Source organism: Stegastes partitus, unplaced genomic scaffold (genome assembly GCF_000690725.1).
Source record: "Stegastes partitus isolate 25-593 unplaced genomic scaffold, Stegastes_partitus-1.0.2 Scaffold3686, whole genome shotgun sequence".
In the NCBI taxonomy this organism is placed as follows: domain Eukaryota; kingdom Metazoa; phylum Chordata; class Actinopteri; family Pomacentridae; genus Stegastes; species Stegastes partitus.
Window position 1 is genome coordinate 1 of NW_007581417.1, and position 22,452 is coordinate 22,452.

Genomic DNA, 22,452 nt, shown 5'->3' on the forward strand with positions numbered 1-22,452 from the left:
AGGAAGGGGTTGACCCCATTTGGTTTCAAGCCAGACCGTATACTTCTGACAAATCTTTGCTTCACCTGGTAGCTTAGAAAAAAAATTGTTATCAAGAATGTTCAAGGTATAGGCAATAAGACCATCTCCAAGCACCTTGATGCTCCTGTGACTACAGTTACACATATTATTCAGAAATTTAAGATCCATGGGACTGTCGCCAATCTCCCTGGACGTGGCTGGAGGAGGATAAGTGATGACAAATCGAAGAGACGGATCATACAAATGGTAACAACAGAGCCAAGAGCATCCTGTAAAGACATTAAAAGTGAAATCCAAGATCAAGGTACATCGGTGTCAGATTCCACCATCCGTCATTTGTTGAGCCAACGTGGACTTCATGGGAGACGACCAAGGAGGACACCATTGTTGAAAACAAATCATTGAGCAGCCAGACTGAAATTTGCCATACTGCATATTGTCAAGCCACAATGCTTCTGGGAGACTGTCCTATGCACAGACAAGTCAGAACTTGAACTTTTTGGCAAGTCACATCAGCTCTATGTTCACAGACGCAATAATGAAGCAAATCAAGAAAACAACACTGTCTCTACTCTGAAACATGGACGAGACTCTGTTATGTTCTGTCGCTGCTTTGCTGCATCTGGCACAGGGTGTGTTGAATCTGTCCAGGGATCAATGAAAACTAAAGACTCCCAAGGTTTTCTGGAGAGAAACATGCTGCCCAGTGTCATAAAGCTTGGTCTCAGTCGCAGGTCATGAGTCTTGCAACAGAATAATGACCCAAAACACACAGCTAAAAACACCCAAGAATGGCTAAGAGGAAAATATTGGACTATTCTGAAGTGGCCTTCTATGAGCTGTGACCTAAATCCTATTGAACATCTATGGAAGGAGCTGAAACATACCCTCTGGAGAAGGCACCCTTCAAACCTGAGACAACTGGAGCAATGTGCTCATGAGGAGTGGACCAAAATACCTTCTGAGAGTTGCAGAAGTCTCATTGACAGTTACAGAAATCATTTGAGTGCAGTGATTGCCTCAAAAGGTTGCGCAACAAAATATTAAGTTAGGGTACCACCATTTTTTTCCATGCCTGTTTCATGGGTTTATTTTTTTTAATCATTTTGTTGAGGGCTGTAAGGTGGCGCAGTTGGTAGCACTGTTGCCTCGCAGCAAGAAGGTTGCTGGTTCACAACCCAGTGGATGCACTGGAATCTTTGTGCATGGAGTTTTGCATGTTCTCCCCGTGCAGTGTGGGTTCTCTCTGGGTTCTCCGGCTTCCTCCCACACAGTCCAAAAACATGCTGAGGTTAACTGGTGATTCTAAATTGTCCGTAGGTGTGAATGTGAGTGTGCTTGGTTGTCTGTCTCCAAGTGTAGCCCTGTGATAGACTGGCGACCTGTCCAGGGTGTCCCCTGCCTTCACCCTAAGCCAGCTGGGATAGACTCCAGCCCCCCCGCGACACTAGTGAGGATTAAGCGGTGTATAAATAATGGATGGATGGATAATTTTGTTGAACCGTGGTTCAAAAGCAGTGTCTGATTTTCATTGCTTAATTTTCATAGAATTTTTAATTTAATATTGCTTTTGTCAGATTCAAGTTATTTCTGTGACCATTGTGGGTTTTTCTTTCATTAACCGAGGGGTACCAACAATTTTGTCCACGTGTGTATTTCCATATATTTCCAAGATATATTTACATTTCATCAAATTGGCTCATAAATCCCAGTTTAAACACCAACTCATAAGAGCTCATAAAGTTCAGTTGAAAGAGCATAAATCATTATATTAGGAAGAAGTAAATCAAAGAGAAAAGTTGTGCTGTTTGATCAATTTGGAATTTACTATTTGCATGCATATTGCTATCAAAATGAGGCATGTTAAGTATTGTTTTCAAGATGAAAAGCAATTTTAATTTTTTTATTTAATTTTGTTTTTTTTTCTCACGCTCGGCAAGATTTGATTCGTATCCATCATTTGAGAATCTCAAAACAATGATAATTAGTTCTGGCCTGAGCAGAAGCAGCAGTAATCCACTCACTATATGAGGCAATGTTTCCTAGAAAGTGCTGAGTGGACAAAGTCATTGTTTCCCTGTGGTGCTGGTTTCACAGTTCAAAGCACTGTGTTATTTGTCACAATGTGACTCAAACTCATCCCTGTCAGGGAGTCCCACTCAGCCCCTCAGTAGTCAGGTGGTAATCTTTATTATTAAAGGAATACTAGGTTTTGGTTTTGTGACATGTCTTTATTACCTATGTTTATTATACACTTTAGTTGATTGATTTCTTTGCTTCATTTAAATTGTTTTAAAGTATTTGTTTTCTTGGGTTTTTGTTTGTCTCAATTGGTAATTATTCTTCTACCCAAGTTCCACCTTTCTGGTAGAGAATGGTGCTTTCATGCATGCTTGTACATGAGTGCTATTTGCTCCACCAGGTGTTATCAATGCACACTACAGCAAGTGGGCAGAAGTAATAGGGTTTCTTTTGGTATTTTGTTTTTTACCAGCCTCAGTAAATGTAACTCAATTCTGGATAGCTGGTTGTAGAATCAATCTACATCTTGTTGGCTCATTGTAAAGACATGTTAATAACATTTATAATAGTTTGAAATGTGTTATGCCCCTGGTCTAGTGGTGCTGAGACACAACATAAATGAAAACCAGATGAGGAAGAGGTGTAAAAATAGGCAGTCTATTGCCACCAAATTCTTCCTTTTACACAGTTCCAAACAAAAGGGCATTTACAAATAAAAGAGCAAAGCAATAGATGCCTGGCTTCAGGGTGGACTAATGCCAACACAACAAACAAAACAAGCTATCAAACAATACAATATTTGTACCAAACACTATCAAAGAAAACCTTAGCAAACACTGTCACAAAACTCCAACAACTACTTTTAAAACGGGACCGATGATTGTTTCATGGACAATGAGGCTCTGCTGACCCAAAAAGGTGACTCCCCACCGCATGCCTGCTGGAAGAGGGTGCTTACGTACTGCCTCTTCTGCTGGTCCAGCCAATCCTCAGACAAGAGAAGGTCTCACTCTCCCACAGAAAACAACAACAAGAACTGTTATGGCAGGGGCCGTAACAAATGTCAAATTTTTATTCTTGCTATTAGCAAGACAGTTTAACTTAGACGTATTTAAAGCTCTTTGATTTGTTCACCCATGGTCTTATTTGTCAGTTTGTACATTCTTGACTCCTTCCATCGTGTCGTAGTCTCTAATGCAGAAATGTGAGTGAAGGAGGCCTTCAGGGCCGTTATTTTAATACAAAGTCAACTAGTTTTGACTGTCCATTGTTTCGTTACAGCTTACTGCTGTATTTTATTGTTTCTGCCAGATGAGCAGATGATGATGGTATTTCCAACACGACTAAAGGAATGAAGAATACAAAAAAAGAATACAGAATAAGAAATATGAATAGAAAATATAAAAACAACCGGGATATTGCGATCAAGAAGAATGGTTAATGGGAATTTGTGGCGTTCAGCTCTTGGGTAAAAACTGTTCTTTGGTCTGTTTGTCCTTGTCTTTATTGCCCTGAAATGCCTCCCTGAGAATCCTCCGGAAGTAGAGTCTCTGCTGTGCCTTCTTCAAGATTGAAGTGGAGTTTGCAGTCACAAACAAACGTTTACATACACTTGTAAGGACCATGGGTGTCATGGCAGTGTTAAGTTTTTAAAAGATGCATGTATTCAGTCATTCCATCATAGAAAATACAGAGCTGTAGGAGTCAGTCTAAACTCAAGACTGCCATGATTTGCATGGTTTTACTAGTCTATATAACTTAATTTAGGTTTACTAATCTATATTTACTTAATTTAATTAACAAGGTGACATAATATGATGACAGTGCACCAATGCTATACATTTATTTTTACATGTGCAGTTAATAATAAGAGTCGAGATATACAAAAGAGTACAAGTATACAAATATCATGATTGAGTGACATACATTCATATAGTGTATTATATGCAGACATTTGTCAGTGCTGCTCACGACATACAGCTGTGCACCCTCACTCCTCTCTCCTCCAGATCCATTCTAGAAATTGAAAGATACTTCAAGATGTCATGCTGAGATGGATTTCTAGGTTACAGGCAGGAGGACAGATACAAATAGGCTCAAAATATAGAAATGACAAGTCTTTTTACTCAGAACACTAAGGGTAATAAGATACAGGTGAAAACATTCTAGCCCTTTCATGCATAGAGGTCACTCCAGTGTGCAGCTGTTCAAAAGCTGTTTTCTTGTATATGCAGGAGTTTTGATGGCAAAATTGCACATCAGTCACTACAGTGGATACCTTTTGCATCATTTTTTCTGTTCAACACTTCTACAAATAGAGACCCTTGCAGGTAAGAAAAATATGCTGACGTCAAGTAACATCTAAGGAGTCATGCAATTGCTAAATTTTAGTAGTGTTGATTTTATATTGGAAGGAAATTATGATTAATGGCATCTCCAGTAAACTGTAAATCATGCATTTCAACTACAATTCATAGGCTACAATTAGGCCATTACTGCTGCTGTTCTTCAAAAATACTTTATCTGCAGGAACTTTTTTTTTGGCTGTAAATAAAAATGTTTATTATTTAAGAATGTAACTTGAAGTTTTTTCTATGCCTTTATGAATATCTTTATATTTTGTAGAGCTTATGAGCAGAGCATAATAGGCAGGCCTCCAGGGTAGTGGAGGAATTATCACATTCAAGTGAGGAAGATGATGCTAGTAGCAGTGATGAGGAATGGCTGCCAGAACAGGATGGATTAGCAAATAGTAGCAGTAGTGACAGTGGCGCTCAGGACATTGAGTCTGGAAAGGATGCTGAGGGAGATGAGGCTGAGGAAGCTGAGGATGCAAATGATAGGAAAGGAGTTGTAGATTGAAAAAAAAAAATTAAGTTCAAACCTTGTTTTTCATGCCTAAAGATGAACAAAAACACTTGGTAAAAAAAAATCCTAACTGAAGTTATCATAGTTCATGTATGAAAGGCGGGAAGTTAAACAAACCATGATGCACAGAGAAAAGGATTTCGAACAAAAAAAAAAAAATAGGGAAACAAAATACAACGAAACCCAGAATCATAACCGTACGAGCCTCTGAGGGCGTACTTGTTCCACAGAAGAAATTCATATCATTTGCTGTTTTTGTTTAATAAATGGTTAAAATAAGGACTTTTTTTTCTTGTGATATTGTTTAAGTATACCAACTGTGTCTAAAAGTATGGTATCAAAGAGGATCAAATGTTTGTCCTTGGGATTTAGTTAGTTTTCACCAGACTATAGAGCTATCGTCTGCTAGCTGCAAGGGAGCCTCTTTTTCTCCCCATGTGGCAAATGTAGCCACTTCTGTGACCACCAACTCTCAGCTGCCTTTTCGATAAGCTGTCACTTCAAGGTGTGATTTCTGTTTTTAGGGTTCTTTATTTCAAAGTTTGTGTATTGCAGTGCTGCTGAGCCAAGTTATAATGGAACATAACTGAACACATGGATGCTTACTTTAAAAGCTGGAGAAAAGTTGGTAATGCTTTAACTTCATGATCATGTGCAATCAAGACAAAACTTGTTTCTCATGTTTTTTGCAATCTAACGGTGCACTAGTCATGCATTAGTTAGCGTGACTGCATGTGCCTTGGGTAGTGAATGACACCACAAAAAAATCCTTAAAATCTATCATTTAAAAAGAAAAAATGGATTGAAGTACAATCCAGACAAAACAAAACAAACTACCAGTTAGACACATTGAAGCGTTACACAAGATCTAAACATGATAATGTAAAATGAGTTATTTCTACAGAGGTCGTGTCCTCCTTATCCCATCCTGTCAGGGATCTGGTGGTCAGCAGATCCAATAACCACAAAGGTGCTGTTGTCCATTACTCTGTATTTCTCCCTTCTTTCGAATGAATGATCACTGGTAATCTACTAATTTGTCCACACATTGTTGTATCCAGGACTACAGTAAGTTCTTCTGTTACTCTCTCTGCCTGCTTAAATTTTGCCTGGTTGCCCAACACACCTTAGTGATCAACTGACATCCACTGGCCTGTGCTATAGGTGTATTTCTGTATTAATTGCAGACATTGTATCAGACTGGCAAACAGGATAGTTTAATTATTTAAATGTAATCAAGCCTCAACTTCAGAAGTATCAGATCAGTATAATAGCTTTGGGAAGGAAATGACCAAAAACTTATTTTTGTCATAGAGGTCATCTGTTTTTTCCTCAGTTTTATTATATTTGCAGCTTCCAATCTGTGTTTGAAGTCCATGATGCCTTACAGGAAGCCCTCACTCATGTGCTGTACTTTTACAGGCCTATCACAGCTTCCCTAAGAGCAAACATCTATCAGTCACATTTGTATACACCAGGAAACAAACTGAACAGACACCAGATGGGCCAAACAATGCAGAGCTCATGCAAAGCAACAATTTGACTTGCAAAGGTGGCTGCTCAGCTCTCAAAGTAAGCAGATCCACACTGAAGCTGGAGCCTCCATCTTGCTAAATACACTGTGGATAGTTACCACTTCCTGTCTTGTTAACCAGTTTTAACAAACTGACCTAATGTCAGCAGCAGTAATGTTGATGAGGAGGATAAAGTAGGTAGATGCACAAGGGAACCTGAATTAATTCCAAGCCAGGTATTTCTGGCACTCATTCTTGTACATAGTCAAGTATTGATTGATTGATTGATTGGTTTTAAGGATTACTCAGTAATTGTAATAGACTTTATATTTTACACAAGTATTAGAATTTGGTATTGTGAGGAAAGTTTTGATATCTGTCCTAATATGATACCTGTGTTGCAATACTGCAACCAAAGTTTTTTTTTTAATACTATGCTTTGAAGAGTGTGAAACTATTTTTTTTTTTTTATTTCTTAACATGAGCCAGAGTGTCTCTTATAAGCTGCATTCACTGTTGTGAACTCTTACTTTATCCAAGGCAGTCAAGTTATAAATTGTCCTTCAACCACATTTAAAGCCAAAGCTTTTGAATTGCCATGCTTGATGGCAAACAGCTGCTGTCACAGAGAGGGGTGGTGGTGTCGCATTTGGGTATCGTCAGGAATTACTTTCAAACTGGACAAACTTTCACCAAAGCAGCTGTTTAAAGGATTTACAAAGGGCTTGGTAGAGACGTTGAAAACCCTTCCTGCTTTTTACATTAACCTAATCACTACTTCAGCTGATTGTTGCCTGTTTTATAAAGTTAGAAACCTTTTCTTCGACAGTCTTCCCCAGCACCAGTGCCAGGACAGAAGCTTTAGACCCTGTTAGAAGTTAAGACAGACACTATGTTTAAAGCACACTGAGTAGTTTACTCATTCTAGTTGGTCTTTCTCTCTCTTTCTCATTGCATGGGCTGGAGCTGCCTGAACTTTTGTGGGGTAATTTCATCTGACAGTTGAAACAGAATTTTCCTATTTTTGGCATTACAGGCACAATTTGCTTGGTGCTCAGTATGTTCTGAGGTTTCATTCCCCACCCCCTCCCACACATCACAGATGTCATAGTAACAGTGTTGTATATTACCACCAGCTTACCACCTGTTTCTGATGACCACTGGTCATATACAATTGCCTGATTGTCAGGGCTATTTTGATCCTTAAGCACATTTTTTTGTTGAAAGTCAAAGGATTTGGGACTTATGGGAGTCTGCAGCACCAAGAAAACCCAGACCCAGGCCCTGCAGTGCTCCTATAACACTTTTTACTTCAGACAGAACGTTGTGAAATGGTTTAGACCGCCTCTGAATTTTAATTTGGAATTATCAGGAATGTGTTAGAGGGGAACAGGTGGCAGGAATTACCCAGCATGCTTGTGTGTTTGATGTAGAACTAGACATAGAGGCAAAGACCCAAGTCAGGAGAGATGGAAACAGGCACGTAGTCTAAAACCATGCTCAGGGAGTGCTCCAGATCTTCAGGATTTTTCAATACTGATTTGACTACAGAGGTTTTGCTTTCAAACACAATGTCTCTTAGTTTATATTTTTAAAGGGTCATAATATATAACAATATGTAATAGGTTTTTTTTTTTCCTTATTCTGAGTTTAAATAGTACAATTGAGTGTGTGCTGTGGTTCACAAGTACCACCTGCCATTCTGCACTTAAAGGTAAAATTAAGCCAAAAAAAATTAAAACAATAAAACTGGTTGTCAGTATTAGCATATTCGTTTTTAGTTATCTGACTCCTCACTTTGTAGACTTTCAACAAAGGTGTGAGTTGCTGTGGTCATTCTACTTTTTAGCCTCTCCTTTACTAGTGTGTTTATGTCTAGCCAGGGACTTAAAAAAAATAAAAATCTAAATTATCTAACATGAATCATTTCACTGTGAGGAAAATCACCAACAGGTGGTGTACATTTCAAACCCAAGTTGTTCAGGACTTCAGTCAACGACCAGATTTGAATCCCATCGAAATGGTGGAGATTTGAAATGGAAAGAATGTGCAAGGAATCCCTGAAACATCTTACAACTGATGGATTTCTATGATGGAATAGTCATCTTAAATTTCAGGTAGCTGAAGCTAGAGATGGACAATAATGAAAAATGCCTACGAATAATAATTTCTGCTGAAGGGTTTCTTAGGGCTTCTGAGGTCACATTTCTTCTTTTTTTTAAACAGAAGAATACTATAGCTATATGTTAAATATGTGACTGGAAGTAGTTGTTCACATATACCACCTTTTTATGTAGATGCTTTACTACCATTTTAACCATGGACTTTCTGTATTTTGGTTGGCCTCTTTATGGTAGGGAAGGAGACGGACAAGAGGTCAAACGGGGGTGAAGAGGGTCGTGGGAAGAGAAATGCCATTCGCCTGCATGACGCATACACCGTGGAGACGGTGGTGGTGGCAGACTCGGACATGGTGCAGTACCACGGTGCTGAGGCGGCACAGAGGTTCCTGCTGACTGTCATGAACATGGTAAGAATTCCAGAAACAAACACATACTTTATACTGACCTTTCAGGAGTTTGTCAAGTAAATAATAGCATTTTGCTTTTTTCTACACAAAATGAAGCAGTATCAGAGTTGGTATAAGTGACTTTCTATTTGTGTTGTAACAATTACAGCATTTGCATCAACTTAATTAAAATCTTGCCTAGTGATAACAGAATGCTGGCAGCTTAGCCCATGTAGGACTTGAATTCTGATGCTTCATAGTTCTACAACATAGAAACCAGAAGAAGCCTGAAAAAACTATGTGTATGTCCTGACTGTCGTTACAAGACAGGGTTGTATCTTTACATTAATTTCCTTTTTCCAAAGAGAAAAATGCAAAACACAAATTTTCCCCATCATGTTCTGTGAATTATTCTGACTAAAAGGGATACTATCTTTGGAAAAAGATGTTGATGCTGATTTTTTTTAGCGCTATAAGCAGCACACCACAAATTTCAGCTAAACCCAAATGACAGACACCACAAGCGAACTTTGTATGTACATCCCAGGTGTGTCCCAGTATAAGACAAGTATGACTGTAATCAGAATGCATTAACTCACCAGCACACCAGCTTTCCTGAAACGAAAAGACACATTTGTATCAACCAACTCTCAGAATTAAAGACTCATGTATAATTTCTAACAGATGTCATTAAAAACCATAAAATTACTCCTACTTTTTGTTTTCTTTTTTGTCTTTCCTTTATACCTTTTCTCCCCGTCTGGTGTATCTGAAGTAGTGCTGCCTTGTTTCTTACAGGTCTACAACATGTTCCACCATCAGAGCCTGGGAGTTAGGATCAACATTCAAGTCACCAAACTGGTGCTGCTTCATAGCCGCCCAGTAAGCGTGAATGCTCAGCTTCTTTCACCTCTTTTAAACTCTCTGTCAAGCTTAACAATCTGGCCCCATCCAGTGTGTGTATGACCTCAGGAAGGAGATTGGTTAAAAACTGATCCGCACTATTGACTACCAAAGCACATCATCTACAAATTAACATTATAACTAAAAGGAATTTTATTTCTTGCAAAATGAGTTTCTTGTGTCCTCTTGAATAGTTTTAAATGATGCAAATCAAAGTATTTTTCCCCAGGCATATGCAGACCTCTGAAGTTTGTGAAAAGTTCATAGAGCTATAGTGTTTGCTACATAGCTGATTTTAGCTTTTTTTTCTCACTTATTTTGAGCCTTTGAAAATTTTGTGATTAATGAACAAAGTGAACCTGCAGCTAAATGATGCATTGTGACAAAGTGTCAGGAGAGAATGATGTTAATTTACTGTACTGTTGTTCAGGACAAACTTAAGGTGGGCCATCATGGAGAAAGGTCTCTGGAGAGCTTCTGTCATTGGCAGTATCAAGAGTTTGGGGGACATCGATACCTTGGTACCAACCACGTTCCTGGTGGAAGGGATGACATCCCACCAGTGGATACTGCTGTTCTGGTCACCAGGTATGCAGCCAGTACATGCTCTTAAATGTGGAAAAAAGCAGAATTCTGATGAAAAGTGGCGGTGAAAATGATTTCTTAAAACATTCCTTATGACATTGGGGCTGAATGAGCCTGTTGGAGAATGAACTCTGCTGTGTACTGTGTCATGGAGGGGCTGGGTTGGATGGTCCAGGATGGAGAGCAGTTTGTTTAGTGACCTCTTAGTCTTCGCTTACTAGCTTTTTGAATGAGTTTATAAATCCTTCCACCATCTGTGGGACTGATGCTACATCCCCCAGGCCCAACAGCACAGTAGATGGCACTCAGACTAGTAACAAATCTCCAGCATCTTGTTACATACGATACATTAATTTTGCACAACATTTCATCAAACACACAAACAGGTGCTGTAGAAGTCTGTTGCCCAGATGTCAACATGCAGCTGTTCACACCTAACTGAGCACTCCCGCATGTCAGTGGGAAGCTCTCCTCCTGCTTGTCACAGTGGAACTAGAACACTCAACACTGCACATGGTCTTAAAAACACTTGCTTTAAATGCTTAAGACTCTGAAGTTTTCCCTCCACACCTGGTCTTTTCACATCATTGCCTAATAGGTTGAACCAGTATTTTACTCTTCCACAACCTTAGATTTAAGATGATGTATTATCTTTAACATTTAACAGTAAGTGTTGTTGAATGAACTGTTCTCATTAGCATGACCTGCTAAACTCGATCTCAGCATCTAAAAACTGTAAATTAATTTGTGTAATCCCCAAAGTCATGTTCTGAAAGTTAAAGATCACTCTAACCTCTTCTCCATCCCATTACTGTGATTGCAATACATCAGGATCACTTGGAGGGAACCTTTTTCTAATGTGGCAAAAATATTCACTTGGATTTAGAGGATTAGATTTTGGTGGATAACGTAACTGTGACTTCACAAAACATTTTTTGTCTACAGCTCAAGAATTCATACACTAATTGTAACAAACTTTTTGAAAAATGTCAAATTTTATAAAGTAATGAAATGGTGAGATACTTTATATCCAAACGTTCAAAAATCATTTTCAATGTGACATTAAAATGTTCTGCTAAAACACTTTTCTGCCAGCATTCAACAAAACAACTCCAGAACAGAAGGGGAGATGGGACCATATTTCATTTTGTAAGATATGACATAGATGTAAATTGCAATGTCCCTGGTTTGCAAGATGGTAATTCAAGTTACATGTATCTTAAAAATCACTATTTTATACCAAAGTAGTTCCTGGTGAACTTTACATGCTCCATTTTTTCACAGACGTTTTTGGTCTGGCCCAAGCATTGTCTCTTAAATCTAAATAACGGAAGTTTTGTCTTAGATATTATTTTTCAAATATACCAGTCGCCTGCTTTGCAGTATTTTCTGTTGAGAAGAAAATGTATTTCTGTCTTTTCCTCCCCCTTGTTTTAGTTCATTGTGAGACAAAGATCCTCTGAAAACAGATTCTGGACTTGGCTGAACTAGCTGAATGGCAACTTGCAAAACCCTGATCTGTTAACCCTTACATGTCTAGTTTCTGGACTGAATTACATAATGTCTATGAGGGATAGGGGTTGTACCCCCCCAGTTTATGTTACTATAGAAATCAGAGAGTCAGTCAGTGGCTCATCTTCTGAAAACTAGGTATGTTGCTGATGTGTACAGTTACCTTCAGGTTATCAAGTTTTGTTGGCCAAAACACCTGCACACTTACTTTGAAAATGTATGCTTGAACATGAATTTCATATGAGCTCGAGATGCCTGATTGCCTGGTCCTTATTGCTCTCTGTGAATGAGTTCTGTGTTTTACATTCAATTTGTAGCTTCTGCTTAAGGGGTTAATACTAAAAATACAGAGGAATACTGTGCTTTGTCATTTTTAAAGAAAAAACATGCTCATTTATAGGCTTTGTGTTAGAAATGTGTTCATTTGGGTAAAAGCCCCAGAGATGTACCTCTTTACTGAGCTAACATTACATCGACAAGTCAGAAGATGCCTAGAACTAACTTAACCTCATCTTATTATTTAATATCATTACCTTCAGGGACCATTTCTATGCACATTATAAGAATATTCCATGAATAGCTTCATATACCTTATAGGAAAATTGTATATGTCAGGAAAACTTTACCTTGTAATATGTAAATGTTGTTTCAGCTTTAAATGACAATAAAATTGCACAGATATTTTTTTAATGCTTCAGAATAGTCAAGCATTAGCTTGTTCTTGAGTGGGATTTAGTCAGTCCTAGAAGTTGAAATATTCTAATAATATTCTATAATCCAAATTGTAGGCAGGGGTTTAAACGTCTTTCTCTTGTTCTTGATTTTCTGTTCCCCATACAACAAAACCCATGCAACACCATGAGGGTTTTCCAGGAGCCCTTTTGGAATAGAAGCCAATTGAAATTAATTTAGTTTCAATCTAATTCTTTTCTAGCATAGTCTCTGTTTATGTGACTAAAATTTACTGAAATGGTTGAGGAATTTCAACAAACCAGTGCTGTATGCACTTTGTTTTTTTGTCTTTCAGGACAGATTTCTGTGTTCATAAAGATGAGCCATGTGATACTGTGGGTGAGTAAAAATATGTATGTGGCCCTCTTTCTCTGTCTTTCACAAACACACACACACACACACACACACACACACACACACACTTTTATTTTTTGCAAGCTCACTAGACTGAACCTTGTAACATTTCCATATCCCTTTCCACATGGTGCAAGTCTTAACTGCTGCCTCATTAACGAATGGGTATGCGCTTCAAGTTTTGTGCAGTGATTTGTGAAACACAATTACACAGTGCGCATTTCACCACCAATATGGACTAAAAGCATGCCAGAGAGCAAAGCACACAGTTTGCTGCAAAAACCTATATATATATAACTTTCTCATTCACTTTGCTTTACAATTTCTCATCCAATACAAATTGAAACACAATAAACTGGGGTTATGATGACATATATGTATCCACCATTTTGGAAAAAAGCACCTCAGCCTGGGTAGTGTTACACCCAACATGGTATTGTGCAGATTCCTGGTTCCTGTCCCGGCCTGGGATCTTTCTGTGTGGAGTCTGCATGTTCTCCCCGTGCAGTGTGGGTTCTCTCCGGGTTCTCTGGCTTCCTCCCACAGTCCAAAAACATGCTGAGGTTAATTGGTGATTCTAAATTGTCCGTAGGTGTGAATGTGAGTGTGCTGGTTTGTCTCTCTGTGTAGCTCTGTGATAGACTTGCAACCTGTCCATGGCGTACCCTACCTTCACACTGAATCAGCTGGGATAGACTCCAGCCCCCCGCGACCCTAGTAAGGATTAAACGGCATGTAGATGATGGATGGATGGATGGATGGATGGATAGTATTGTGCAGTACAGCTACTCCCAAAGGCCATCTTGATAATTCTAAAGCGGCAACCTACAGACTGAGAAAAGAAGCCAACATAGAAGTGCCAAAAAGTGCAATTTCTTGAATGGCTGGCTTTAAAATCAAGCCAGTCCATAAACAACCACATATTAACACGGCTAACTTTAAAGACAGAAAAAATATGTTTACAGCCTGGTATGAAAAACAGTTTTGGTCTCTGCAGGTTATTTCCCTGTGCATGATAACTGTATACTGTCGAACTTGTACAGAACTCACCTATTTAAATTGTATCAATTCAGGTCCTGCTCTAACTCTTTGCCCATTTTTGGATTCACTTCGAGTTTGGGGAAATCAAGCTTTGCCACCACACTGAATTTCAAAATGCCTCCCCAGGGAACACATGTCTGATATCATGGCGAGTTCATTCATTTTTATACATTTATGAAACAAAAGTTGACATAAACTTGTAGAGACCATACATATTATGTATGTTAAGGAGATGATCAGGTAAGGACCCAAGAGCAAAACACTCACACTTAGCAGGCATTTTGTGGTAGCAAAAGAACTTTAATCCAAAGCTTACTAAAGGATAACAAACGCAAGCTGCCGGTCAAATAAAGAGGCAGCTGGAGGTCCAGGAAAAGACAAACTAAAAGTCCAAAACACTATTGGAAAAAGTAGTCCAGGAAAACAGAATTAAATTGATGGCAGCTGCTGACTTCTCTGAGCCAATATAAATAAGGCCCATTTAATACACTCATTAGACACAGCCACAAACACTACAATGGAAAAGTCTAAGGAGTTCAGCACAGATCTGATAAAGCAAATCGTTGACTTGAACAAGTCAGGAAAGTCACTTGGAGCCACTTCAAAGCAGCTACAATTCCTACAACCAACTATGCAAACAATTGTAAGTATAAAGTGCATGGTTCAGTTGTGTTGCTGCCACCACCAGGGAGAAACACAAGCTATCACCTGCTGCTGAGAGATGATTGGTCAGAATAGTCAAGAGTCAACCAAGAATCACCAAAAAGCAGGTCTACATTGAACGAGCAGCTGCTGGACCACTGATGTCAGTGTCCTCAGTCAAGCATGTTTTCCGATTGTGGTTCCAATTCTGCTATCGATTCTGGTTCTTAACTATTTCTGATTCTGATTCTATGAGTTGAAGGTGGTTAGAGTTACAACAATAAATGTATGAATTTATATTAATTCATGAATAATAATCATTTAACAATATAATGTGCTATGTAAAATGTAATATATTAACGTCCACAGGAAACATTTTTCTGTGTACTTTTTTAAGTAAGTTTTTCTGATTATACTGACATTCTTTTACTAAGTAACATTTTCACTCCAGGACTTCTACAGTTTGGTATTTGTACTTTTATGCGAGTATAGGATCTGAGTATTTTCCCCGTCACTGCCTATCTCTGACTATCAAGGAAAAGACTTTATAACTATAGGACTTAATGTGTTAGTGAGGATCCACAGCTACAGTCTGACTTCACATCCACCCTACGGACAGTGGTAATAAAGACTAGTAGTTTTGTTGTGAAGTGGTTCTCTCCTGGTGTATGTGTACTATAAAAGTAGCAGCAAGTTACATTCGAATGTTGCTATGAAGGGTATTAAAGTTGCTTTAATTAGTAAAGTTACTTCAGTCGGCTGTAACCAGCTTTGATAAGCAGAATAGTTACTAAAAGTCTTTGTGCTGTGTTTGCTGTCAGAAGAGAAATAAAGAGTCTCTGTTCATTTGGTGTTATTACAACATCTTCCTTCTTAATAAATGTTATCAGAGTTAGATGAAGTGGTCGTTACAGTGGTGATCTCTTATTGTTTTTGTGTTTACTTCGGCTACTTTACTGTAACAATAGCAGAGTCTCGTAAAGCGCTTTGTAGCAGAATCTACTAAATTAGTGTGTTTGTTACCAGACAATCACACAGTCGTCAGCAGTGCACTGTATCATATAGATTATGTAAAGCTTTGATATTTGACATCCTGGCTCTGACCTTGTCACTCTCCAGAAGGAAACACTAAGCTCTGCACAACAGGGAGTGGGAAGTGATGATAGTCCTCCCACCCCTCCTACAGAAGATATTTCTAGGTAGACTAGCTGTGAGACAATCAGGAAGAAAACATAATTTATCACCTGCTGCTGGTCAGGATGGTCAAAAGTCAACCAACAATTATCAAAAAGCAGGTCTTTCATTAAATAGGAGCTGCGAGAACACAGGTGTCGGTGTCCACAGTCAAGCGTGTTTTACATTAACATAAGGCAAGAGGCTGCCCTGGGAAAAGGAAACCCTTTCCCTAGAAATTACATTTTAAAGCTTAACTGAAGTTTGCTGCTGATCACATAAACAAAGAAACGTATGATTTCCACAAAGTAAATGGGATAATGAAGAAGGATGATTACCTCCATATGTTTTAGAAAAATCTAAAATCAGCAGACAGAAGGTAGGGTCTTGGATGCAGTTGGGTGTTCCAACAAGATAGTGATCCCAAACACACATCAAAATTGGCAAAGAAATGGCTAAATTAGGCTACAATTAAGGTTTTAGACTGGTCTCTCCAAAATCTGGTCCAGCAAATTCTGGCATATTTTCACAGAACTGGTAAGAAATCTATTAGAAAACCAAAATGCAAGATTCTTTTTTGTGACAAAGACGCATGTGTTTCAGTGATTTTATCATAGAAAGTTAAACCTAGTTGAAACCTAGCCTGCCATGATATACATGGTTTTCAAAAATGTGTGTACACTTTTGTTCATGGCTGTAGGACAGACCTAAATCTTGAACCTGAATCCAATTTGTGGTTGTGGTTTGATTAAAGGGTTATGGCATAGCTATTGCAAATTCAGTCATAAGCTGTTAATGTGATTACATGTCAGGGCTACAGAGATACAAAATCTGAACCCCAAGAACTGTGGTTGCATCTCTAAAACATACCTAACATGTAGTTTTACAGAGCTGTTGTAGCCTTTCATCATTGTTTTGTAAGATGGAAAGTAACTGGGGTGTACTGGGTTATAAAGGGACACACACAACCTAAAATGTCAAGTGTTAAAAAAGGTACCTAAAGGACATAATTTATCAGAACCAGGGACAGTAAAAACAGTGGCAGTCATCGAATTTTCAACTTTCCAGGGGTCCTTGGACTAACCTTAGCTGTGACAAACAGCGATATGACAGAAAATCTGGTAAAGTGTGTTTCTCGAATTGATGTGAAAAATGGTATAAAAATGTCTAGTTTGTTGAGATTGTAAAAATGTAAATGGTAAATATTTATTTTATGTAGAGCCACTATTTTTCCGGTATTGATAACACCTGTGGACACTTGGAAATATATTGTACATCTTGATTCCATTTTTTAAAAACATTTGAAACAATAAATCGAAGACATTATTTTTTGTTTATTTTTTATTTTTTCAAATCAATTATGGCATTTTACTTGCACAAAAATCATTTCCTTTTCTTTCTCTTTGCTTCTAGCTATGGTTGTGCTTTCTCCATAGAGGTGCAGAAAGTTATATTACAGTAAAAAAAAAAAAAAAAACACTGAATAAAAATGTGAACGGAGCAAAGATGCTCAATGGTGTTGTGATACACAACATGTATTATTGGGAGGCGGCCACAGATCGGGTTGTCCACCAATTGTTCGATTTGGTGGTTCAATTCATGGCCTCTCACGACCCCCAAGAGACTGAACCACAAGTGCCTTCCAATGGCAGACGAGCACCCTGTGTGGCAGTGCTAATGTCACTAGTGTGTGAGTGTGTGTGTGTGTAAATGGATGAATGAGATATGCATTGTAGTGCAAGGTTAAAAGGTGCCATTATCAGTGCAAACCCTTAACCATTTACCACAAAACTCACTGGCATGTCCTGTTCTTCTGTTACAGGTGTAGCTTATCTGGGTGGTGCCTGCAGTGCCAAGAGGAAGTGTGTGTTAACAGAGGATAACGGACTCAATCTGGCCTTCACCATTGCTCACGAGCTGGGACACAAGTAGGTTGTGGTCAAGTTTTTAACAAGTGCATTTCAATATTAATTCATGTTATTATCTTGCTACTTCTGTGTAAATGCTGCGAAAATGTGGTCATCTTTGCACCTCATGCATCATATACAAGTCCAGGGGCCTGTACAACGAAGCAAGATTTGGGGTTAGTGAGGTAACGTCAGGTTAAATCCTGGGTTTTTGGTTCTACGACGGTGGTTCACTTCTTATCGGGGTATATCACCATGGTAACTCACGCTGAACGGCTAACCTGCTCCACAACAGGTTATGTTCGAGGTTGAGCTCACAGGGTATAAAAGCACCACCCACTGAAAATCAGTTCTCTCCTGTAAAACTTAAGAAAGAGTAGAAAACGAAGCAGTTCTCAACAAAATGGCATCACCAGCATTTATTGAAGACCCGCTACACATCGGAGCGTGAATTGTGAGGGATCGCTGAAGAGTGTGAGGGTTTTTTGGGACTGGCAAAACAGCGCACCCTGACTTGGGTTGACTTACCAAATTGATAACCACCCTCATAGGACTGGTTATCCTGAGTGCGATTGTTAGGGTTAGTTAAGCCGGATCTCTGAAAGATATCCTGAGTATGTGGATCTCGCTTCACAGTACAGGCCCCTGAGCAGAGTGTTTAGAAGTGCAGGGTACCAGACTTCAGATTCCTCCCAATCCAGATCAAATTTATCATTCTGATAATAAGAAAGCTTTTTTTTAAAAATTATCCATCAATTGCATTCCATTCAAGATCCTCATCCAAATCAACTGCAAAATTAGATGACTTGCTCCGTGGCCTGCACTCTACCTATCTACCAAATACATGTGTTCTCCTGCTTCAAGATATCAGACAGATTTACATCATGCATCATTACATCATGCAGTCATGTTAATGACAGTGACAAACATGGAGTTCAGTACAGACCACCTCCACCTCCACTATGCCCACAGTTGAAGCAGACCAAGCACTATGTAATGCAATGCCATCTGATTTATTTAAAGCTAGGTAATCACACTGGAGGGTAGCAGACAGGTTGTACTTGGAGACACTGCTGTACTCCATCCATTCATCCATCCATGTCATACATGCTAGTTTCATTAAATGTGCTTTATATGTGACACATAGGGAGGATGTTTAAATATAAATTTAAATATAAGCAATAAAACAATTTGAGACTAATTCACATGTGAAATAAACATGTTGAGAATATGATAATAATCTTACATTCTTGTCTTGCACTTTGTAATGAAAAAATGTCAAGTGTAATGCATTATAATTCACTAGTAAACAAAAGAGTAATTCCAAGTTAATAGCACGCTTATCAAACCGCTCAAGTAACTAAAAACCAAAATGTATTCATGATTTCCTTATCAGTGAAAATTTTGTCCATCATGTGTAACATTTTACTAACAGTAAAACGAAAATATGAGCCATAACATCTGTGATGGAGCTCAGGACTCAGCCTGATGACAGCTGCTGTGTAACAACTGTTTTAAGCGTAGTTTAAAAACTGCGACTCTTTGTGTGACAGCTTGCACATTGTGATTTGCAATTAGCTTCTAATGCATCATGTCTACATGCTGGAGAAAATTCATCCTAAGTAATTTAGATAATACTGTTGTTGTACTTGGGTAAATTCACGCAACACTCTCTTGCTCATATGAATCCTATTGTTGTCTCATGCAGCAGGTATTTAATACACTTGGAGAAAAGACTCCTACAAACAGCTGGAAGCAACAAGCTAAACTTCCGCTCCTGTAACTGTTTTGTCAAAACCTATGTTAGTCATTATTCTTGATTGTCATTAATCTGATGTCTTCTCTCTTTGTTACAGTAAAATTTTACTTCTATGGACATTTCAATCCATAATAAATGTGAAATTGTAGTGAAAGGTGAAAGAGTAAGGGTTTTATGACCTTGGCCACTATGAACTATGTCACTTTGTGATGTGTTTGGACCCATATTGATGCTGAAATGTGGAAAAAGCCGTCCCTCAATGGTCTTGCACAACTCTAAGTATGTCGCTTGTATGTGCTTATCTGTTAATGTGATGGCATGCAGTTCATATTGCTGTCCTGATTTTTATGGAAGCGGTACCATGGTGCTCATTTAGACATGAAACCAACACATTTAGTTGCGATCAGATTAATGGAAATGAGTGTGGGTCCTAAAAGGGGCATAGCGTATTTGAGCCTCCTCCTGGAGGACATTTCTTCTCAACGGGAACCTTCAAATTTCCAATGATGTTCATGCGTTTTGCTGAAGCTGAAGTTTTTAAAATGAAGAAAGATGGCCACTGTACCACAGATGTAGTCTGACCTAATGTATCAAATGCATTTTGTTCAGCAGTGGCGAGGTTAGTCCAAACAGCAAGTTGTCACTCTTTAGAATCACTGCTCTCCCATGTAAGATTTGAGTGACTGATGCTCATGAACGTTCACTTTTTAAAATTGTATTTATTTATTGATCAATGTTGTTGTGGTTGTTGGTAAATCCTAGTAATATAAAGGGGCAAAAATAAGACATGAATATCCAGCTTAGCTGATTGTTCCTTCACTCTGTGTGGCAGTAAGATATCTGCTCAGACTGGAAATATGCGGTGCACATAAACAGTGCAGTAACACAAAACTAATGCCATATTCACCTGAAAGTCCTGCCAAACCTTTGTAGCAGCTTTGTGACTGTCCTAAGCTCCACAGGAGATATCTGTTTTTATCCAGTAGCTCTGTTCCATCTTTGTAGGCCACAAAATGTACCAAGCTGGCACACACAGTCTGACTGCTTATCATCTACATGCACATTATGGCAGTGATGTTACATAAACACATACACTAACTCACATGCTTGCACGCACGTGCGCAGGCACGCACACACACACACACAACACACACACACACACACACACACACAAACACAGACAGTGCAAAAAATTGTTTTCTTGTGTGTTCTACAGCTAGTGGTGGTCCTTCCTGATCTTTTTTTTTTTTTTGGTAACTTTGTGTTTGTCCCTTTGTCTTTGCCACATCATCTGTTTTCCTTCTGTTTCACCTCCCCAGTGATTCCCTGCATGTCCTTATTGTGCTTTCATTTAGTTTTATGGATCGTTTTCCCTGGTTGATCTTTTGGTGTGTTTTGTTGGACTTTGTTGGACTCAGCTCATTATTCCTTTGACTCATCAGTGTCCTACTGTTGCAGTTGTGTCTCCTTGTTGGTTTTGATGTCCACTCGAACCATGAGTTTCCTGAAAGTACCATTTTGTTAATTTTACCTGACTGTTTGTCATGTATGTCTTTGTTTTGGCCCCCCTTCCTGAGTTAAACAATTACAACACCAAGGTTGCAGTAGCTCTGAGCTCAGAATGAACTGCATGAAAGGTTAATGTAACTGTTTTTCACAGGTACAGCATGGTGGATTATATGGGATAAAAACTAGAATACATAATGTATACACTTCATATACAGTTAACAAAAGTCTACATACACTTGTAAAGACCATGTATATCATTGCAGTCTTGAGATTATTAGTTCTGATGATGTAAAAAGTTAACCTTTTTTCTTTGTGGCATTGCTTATTGACTTGTTGTGAGTGATTATGATTGACTGCAGCTGGAAGTATGTTCTGAGCCAATTTAGTACACTCACCACACTTAGCCACAAACACTGCAGTGGGAAAGTCTAAGAAGCTCATGACAGATCTGAAGAAGCTAATCAATGACTTGAACAAGCTGGGAAAGTCACCTGGGCCATTTCAAAGCAGCTACAGATGCCAAAATCAGGCTAAAATTAAGGTTTTAGACTGGCCTCCCCAAAGTCTAGACTCAAATGCCATCAAGAACCCATGGATTGTGCTGAAGAGAAAAGGTCTGTCTCAGAAAGCCAACAAATTTGGATGGATAGATAGATGGATAGATAGATGGATAGATAGATGGATGGATGGATGGATGGATGGATGGATGGATAGATAGATAGATAGATAGATAGATAGATAGATAGATAGATAGATAGATAGATAGATACTTTATTAGGGGAAATTCAAGCTTTTTGTAATTTCATCATAGAAAATTAAGAGGTGTAAGAGTCACTAACTTTGCCTGCCATGATATACATGGGTTTTTACAAGTATCTTTTAACATTTGGTTGCAATTGTATAAACATGTTAAGTGGGTATGTTTGTCATGATCATGACTCTCGCATGTTAGCACATGCTAACAATGGCAGTAAACGTACAGACGAGGCAAATGGGAATGTCATTAATTTTGCAAGTATTAGTCATAAACCAAAGTGATTACCTTGGCAAATATGAATGTCTGTACCAGATTTCATGACGACTCGCAACAATTTGTTGTGATATTTCACTTTAAATTAAAGTGGATCAGATGCCCAAATGACCTGCTAGTACATTTCTTGTCAGAGGACATTTAAGGTGTTCTACATTAAAACAAAATGTTTATATCCATCATCCAGAAACCAGAGCCACAGCAGCAGAAATCCTGGAGATACTTGGGTATAATATCCAAAAATAGACCCGTAGTTCTGGCTTCTAAGCTGAAAAGGTACACGAGCAAGGTGGAGGCCAAGAGAATAAATGGCATGTTTTTTTTGTTTTGTTTTGTTTTGTTTTTTCTAAAGATCCATCAAGAGTGTACTT

At 38.6% G+C, this 22,452-nt stretch overlaps 1 protein-coding gene across 1 annotated transcript in view; it reads left to right on the plus strand.

The window, feature by feature from the left end:
• Positions 1-8,775: 8,775 nt before the first annotated feature.
• LOC103376162 (A disintegrin and metalloproteinase with thrombospondin motifs 17-like) overlaps positions 8,776-22,452 on the plus strand; it is a gene marked incomplete at its 3' end in the record, with an annotated part of 37,268 nt that continues 23,591 nt past the window's right edge. The window contains exons 1-5 of the mRNA XM_008306529.1: positions 8,776-8,955; positions 9,733-9,816; positions 10,268-10,425; positions 12,962-13,005; positions 17,699-17,804. Coding sequence (XP_008304751.1) covers positions 8,776-8,955; positions 9,733-9,816; positions 10,268-10,425; positions 12,962-13,005; positions 17,699-17,804 — 572 coding nt within the window. The remainder of the gene's footprint in view (positions 8,956-9,732; positions 9,817-10,267; positions 10,426-12,961; positions 13,006-17,698; positions 17,805-22,452) is intronic.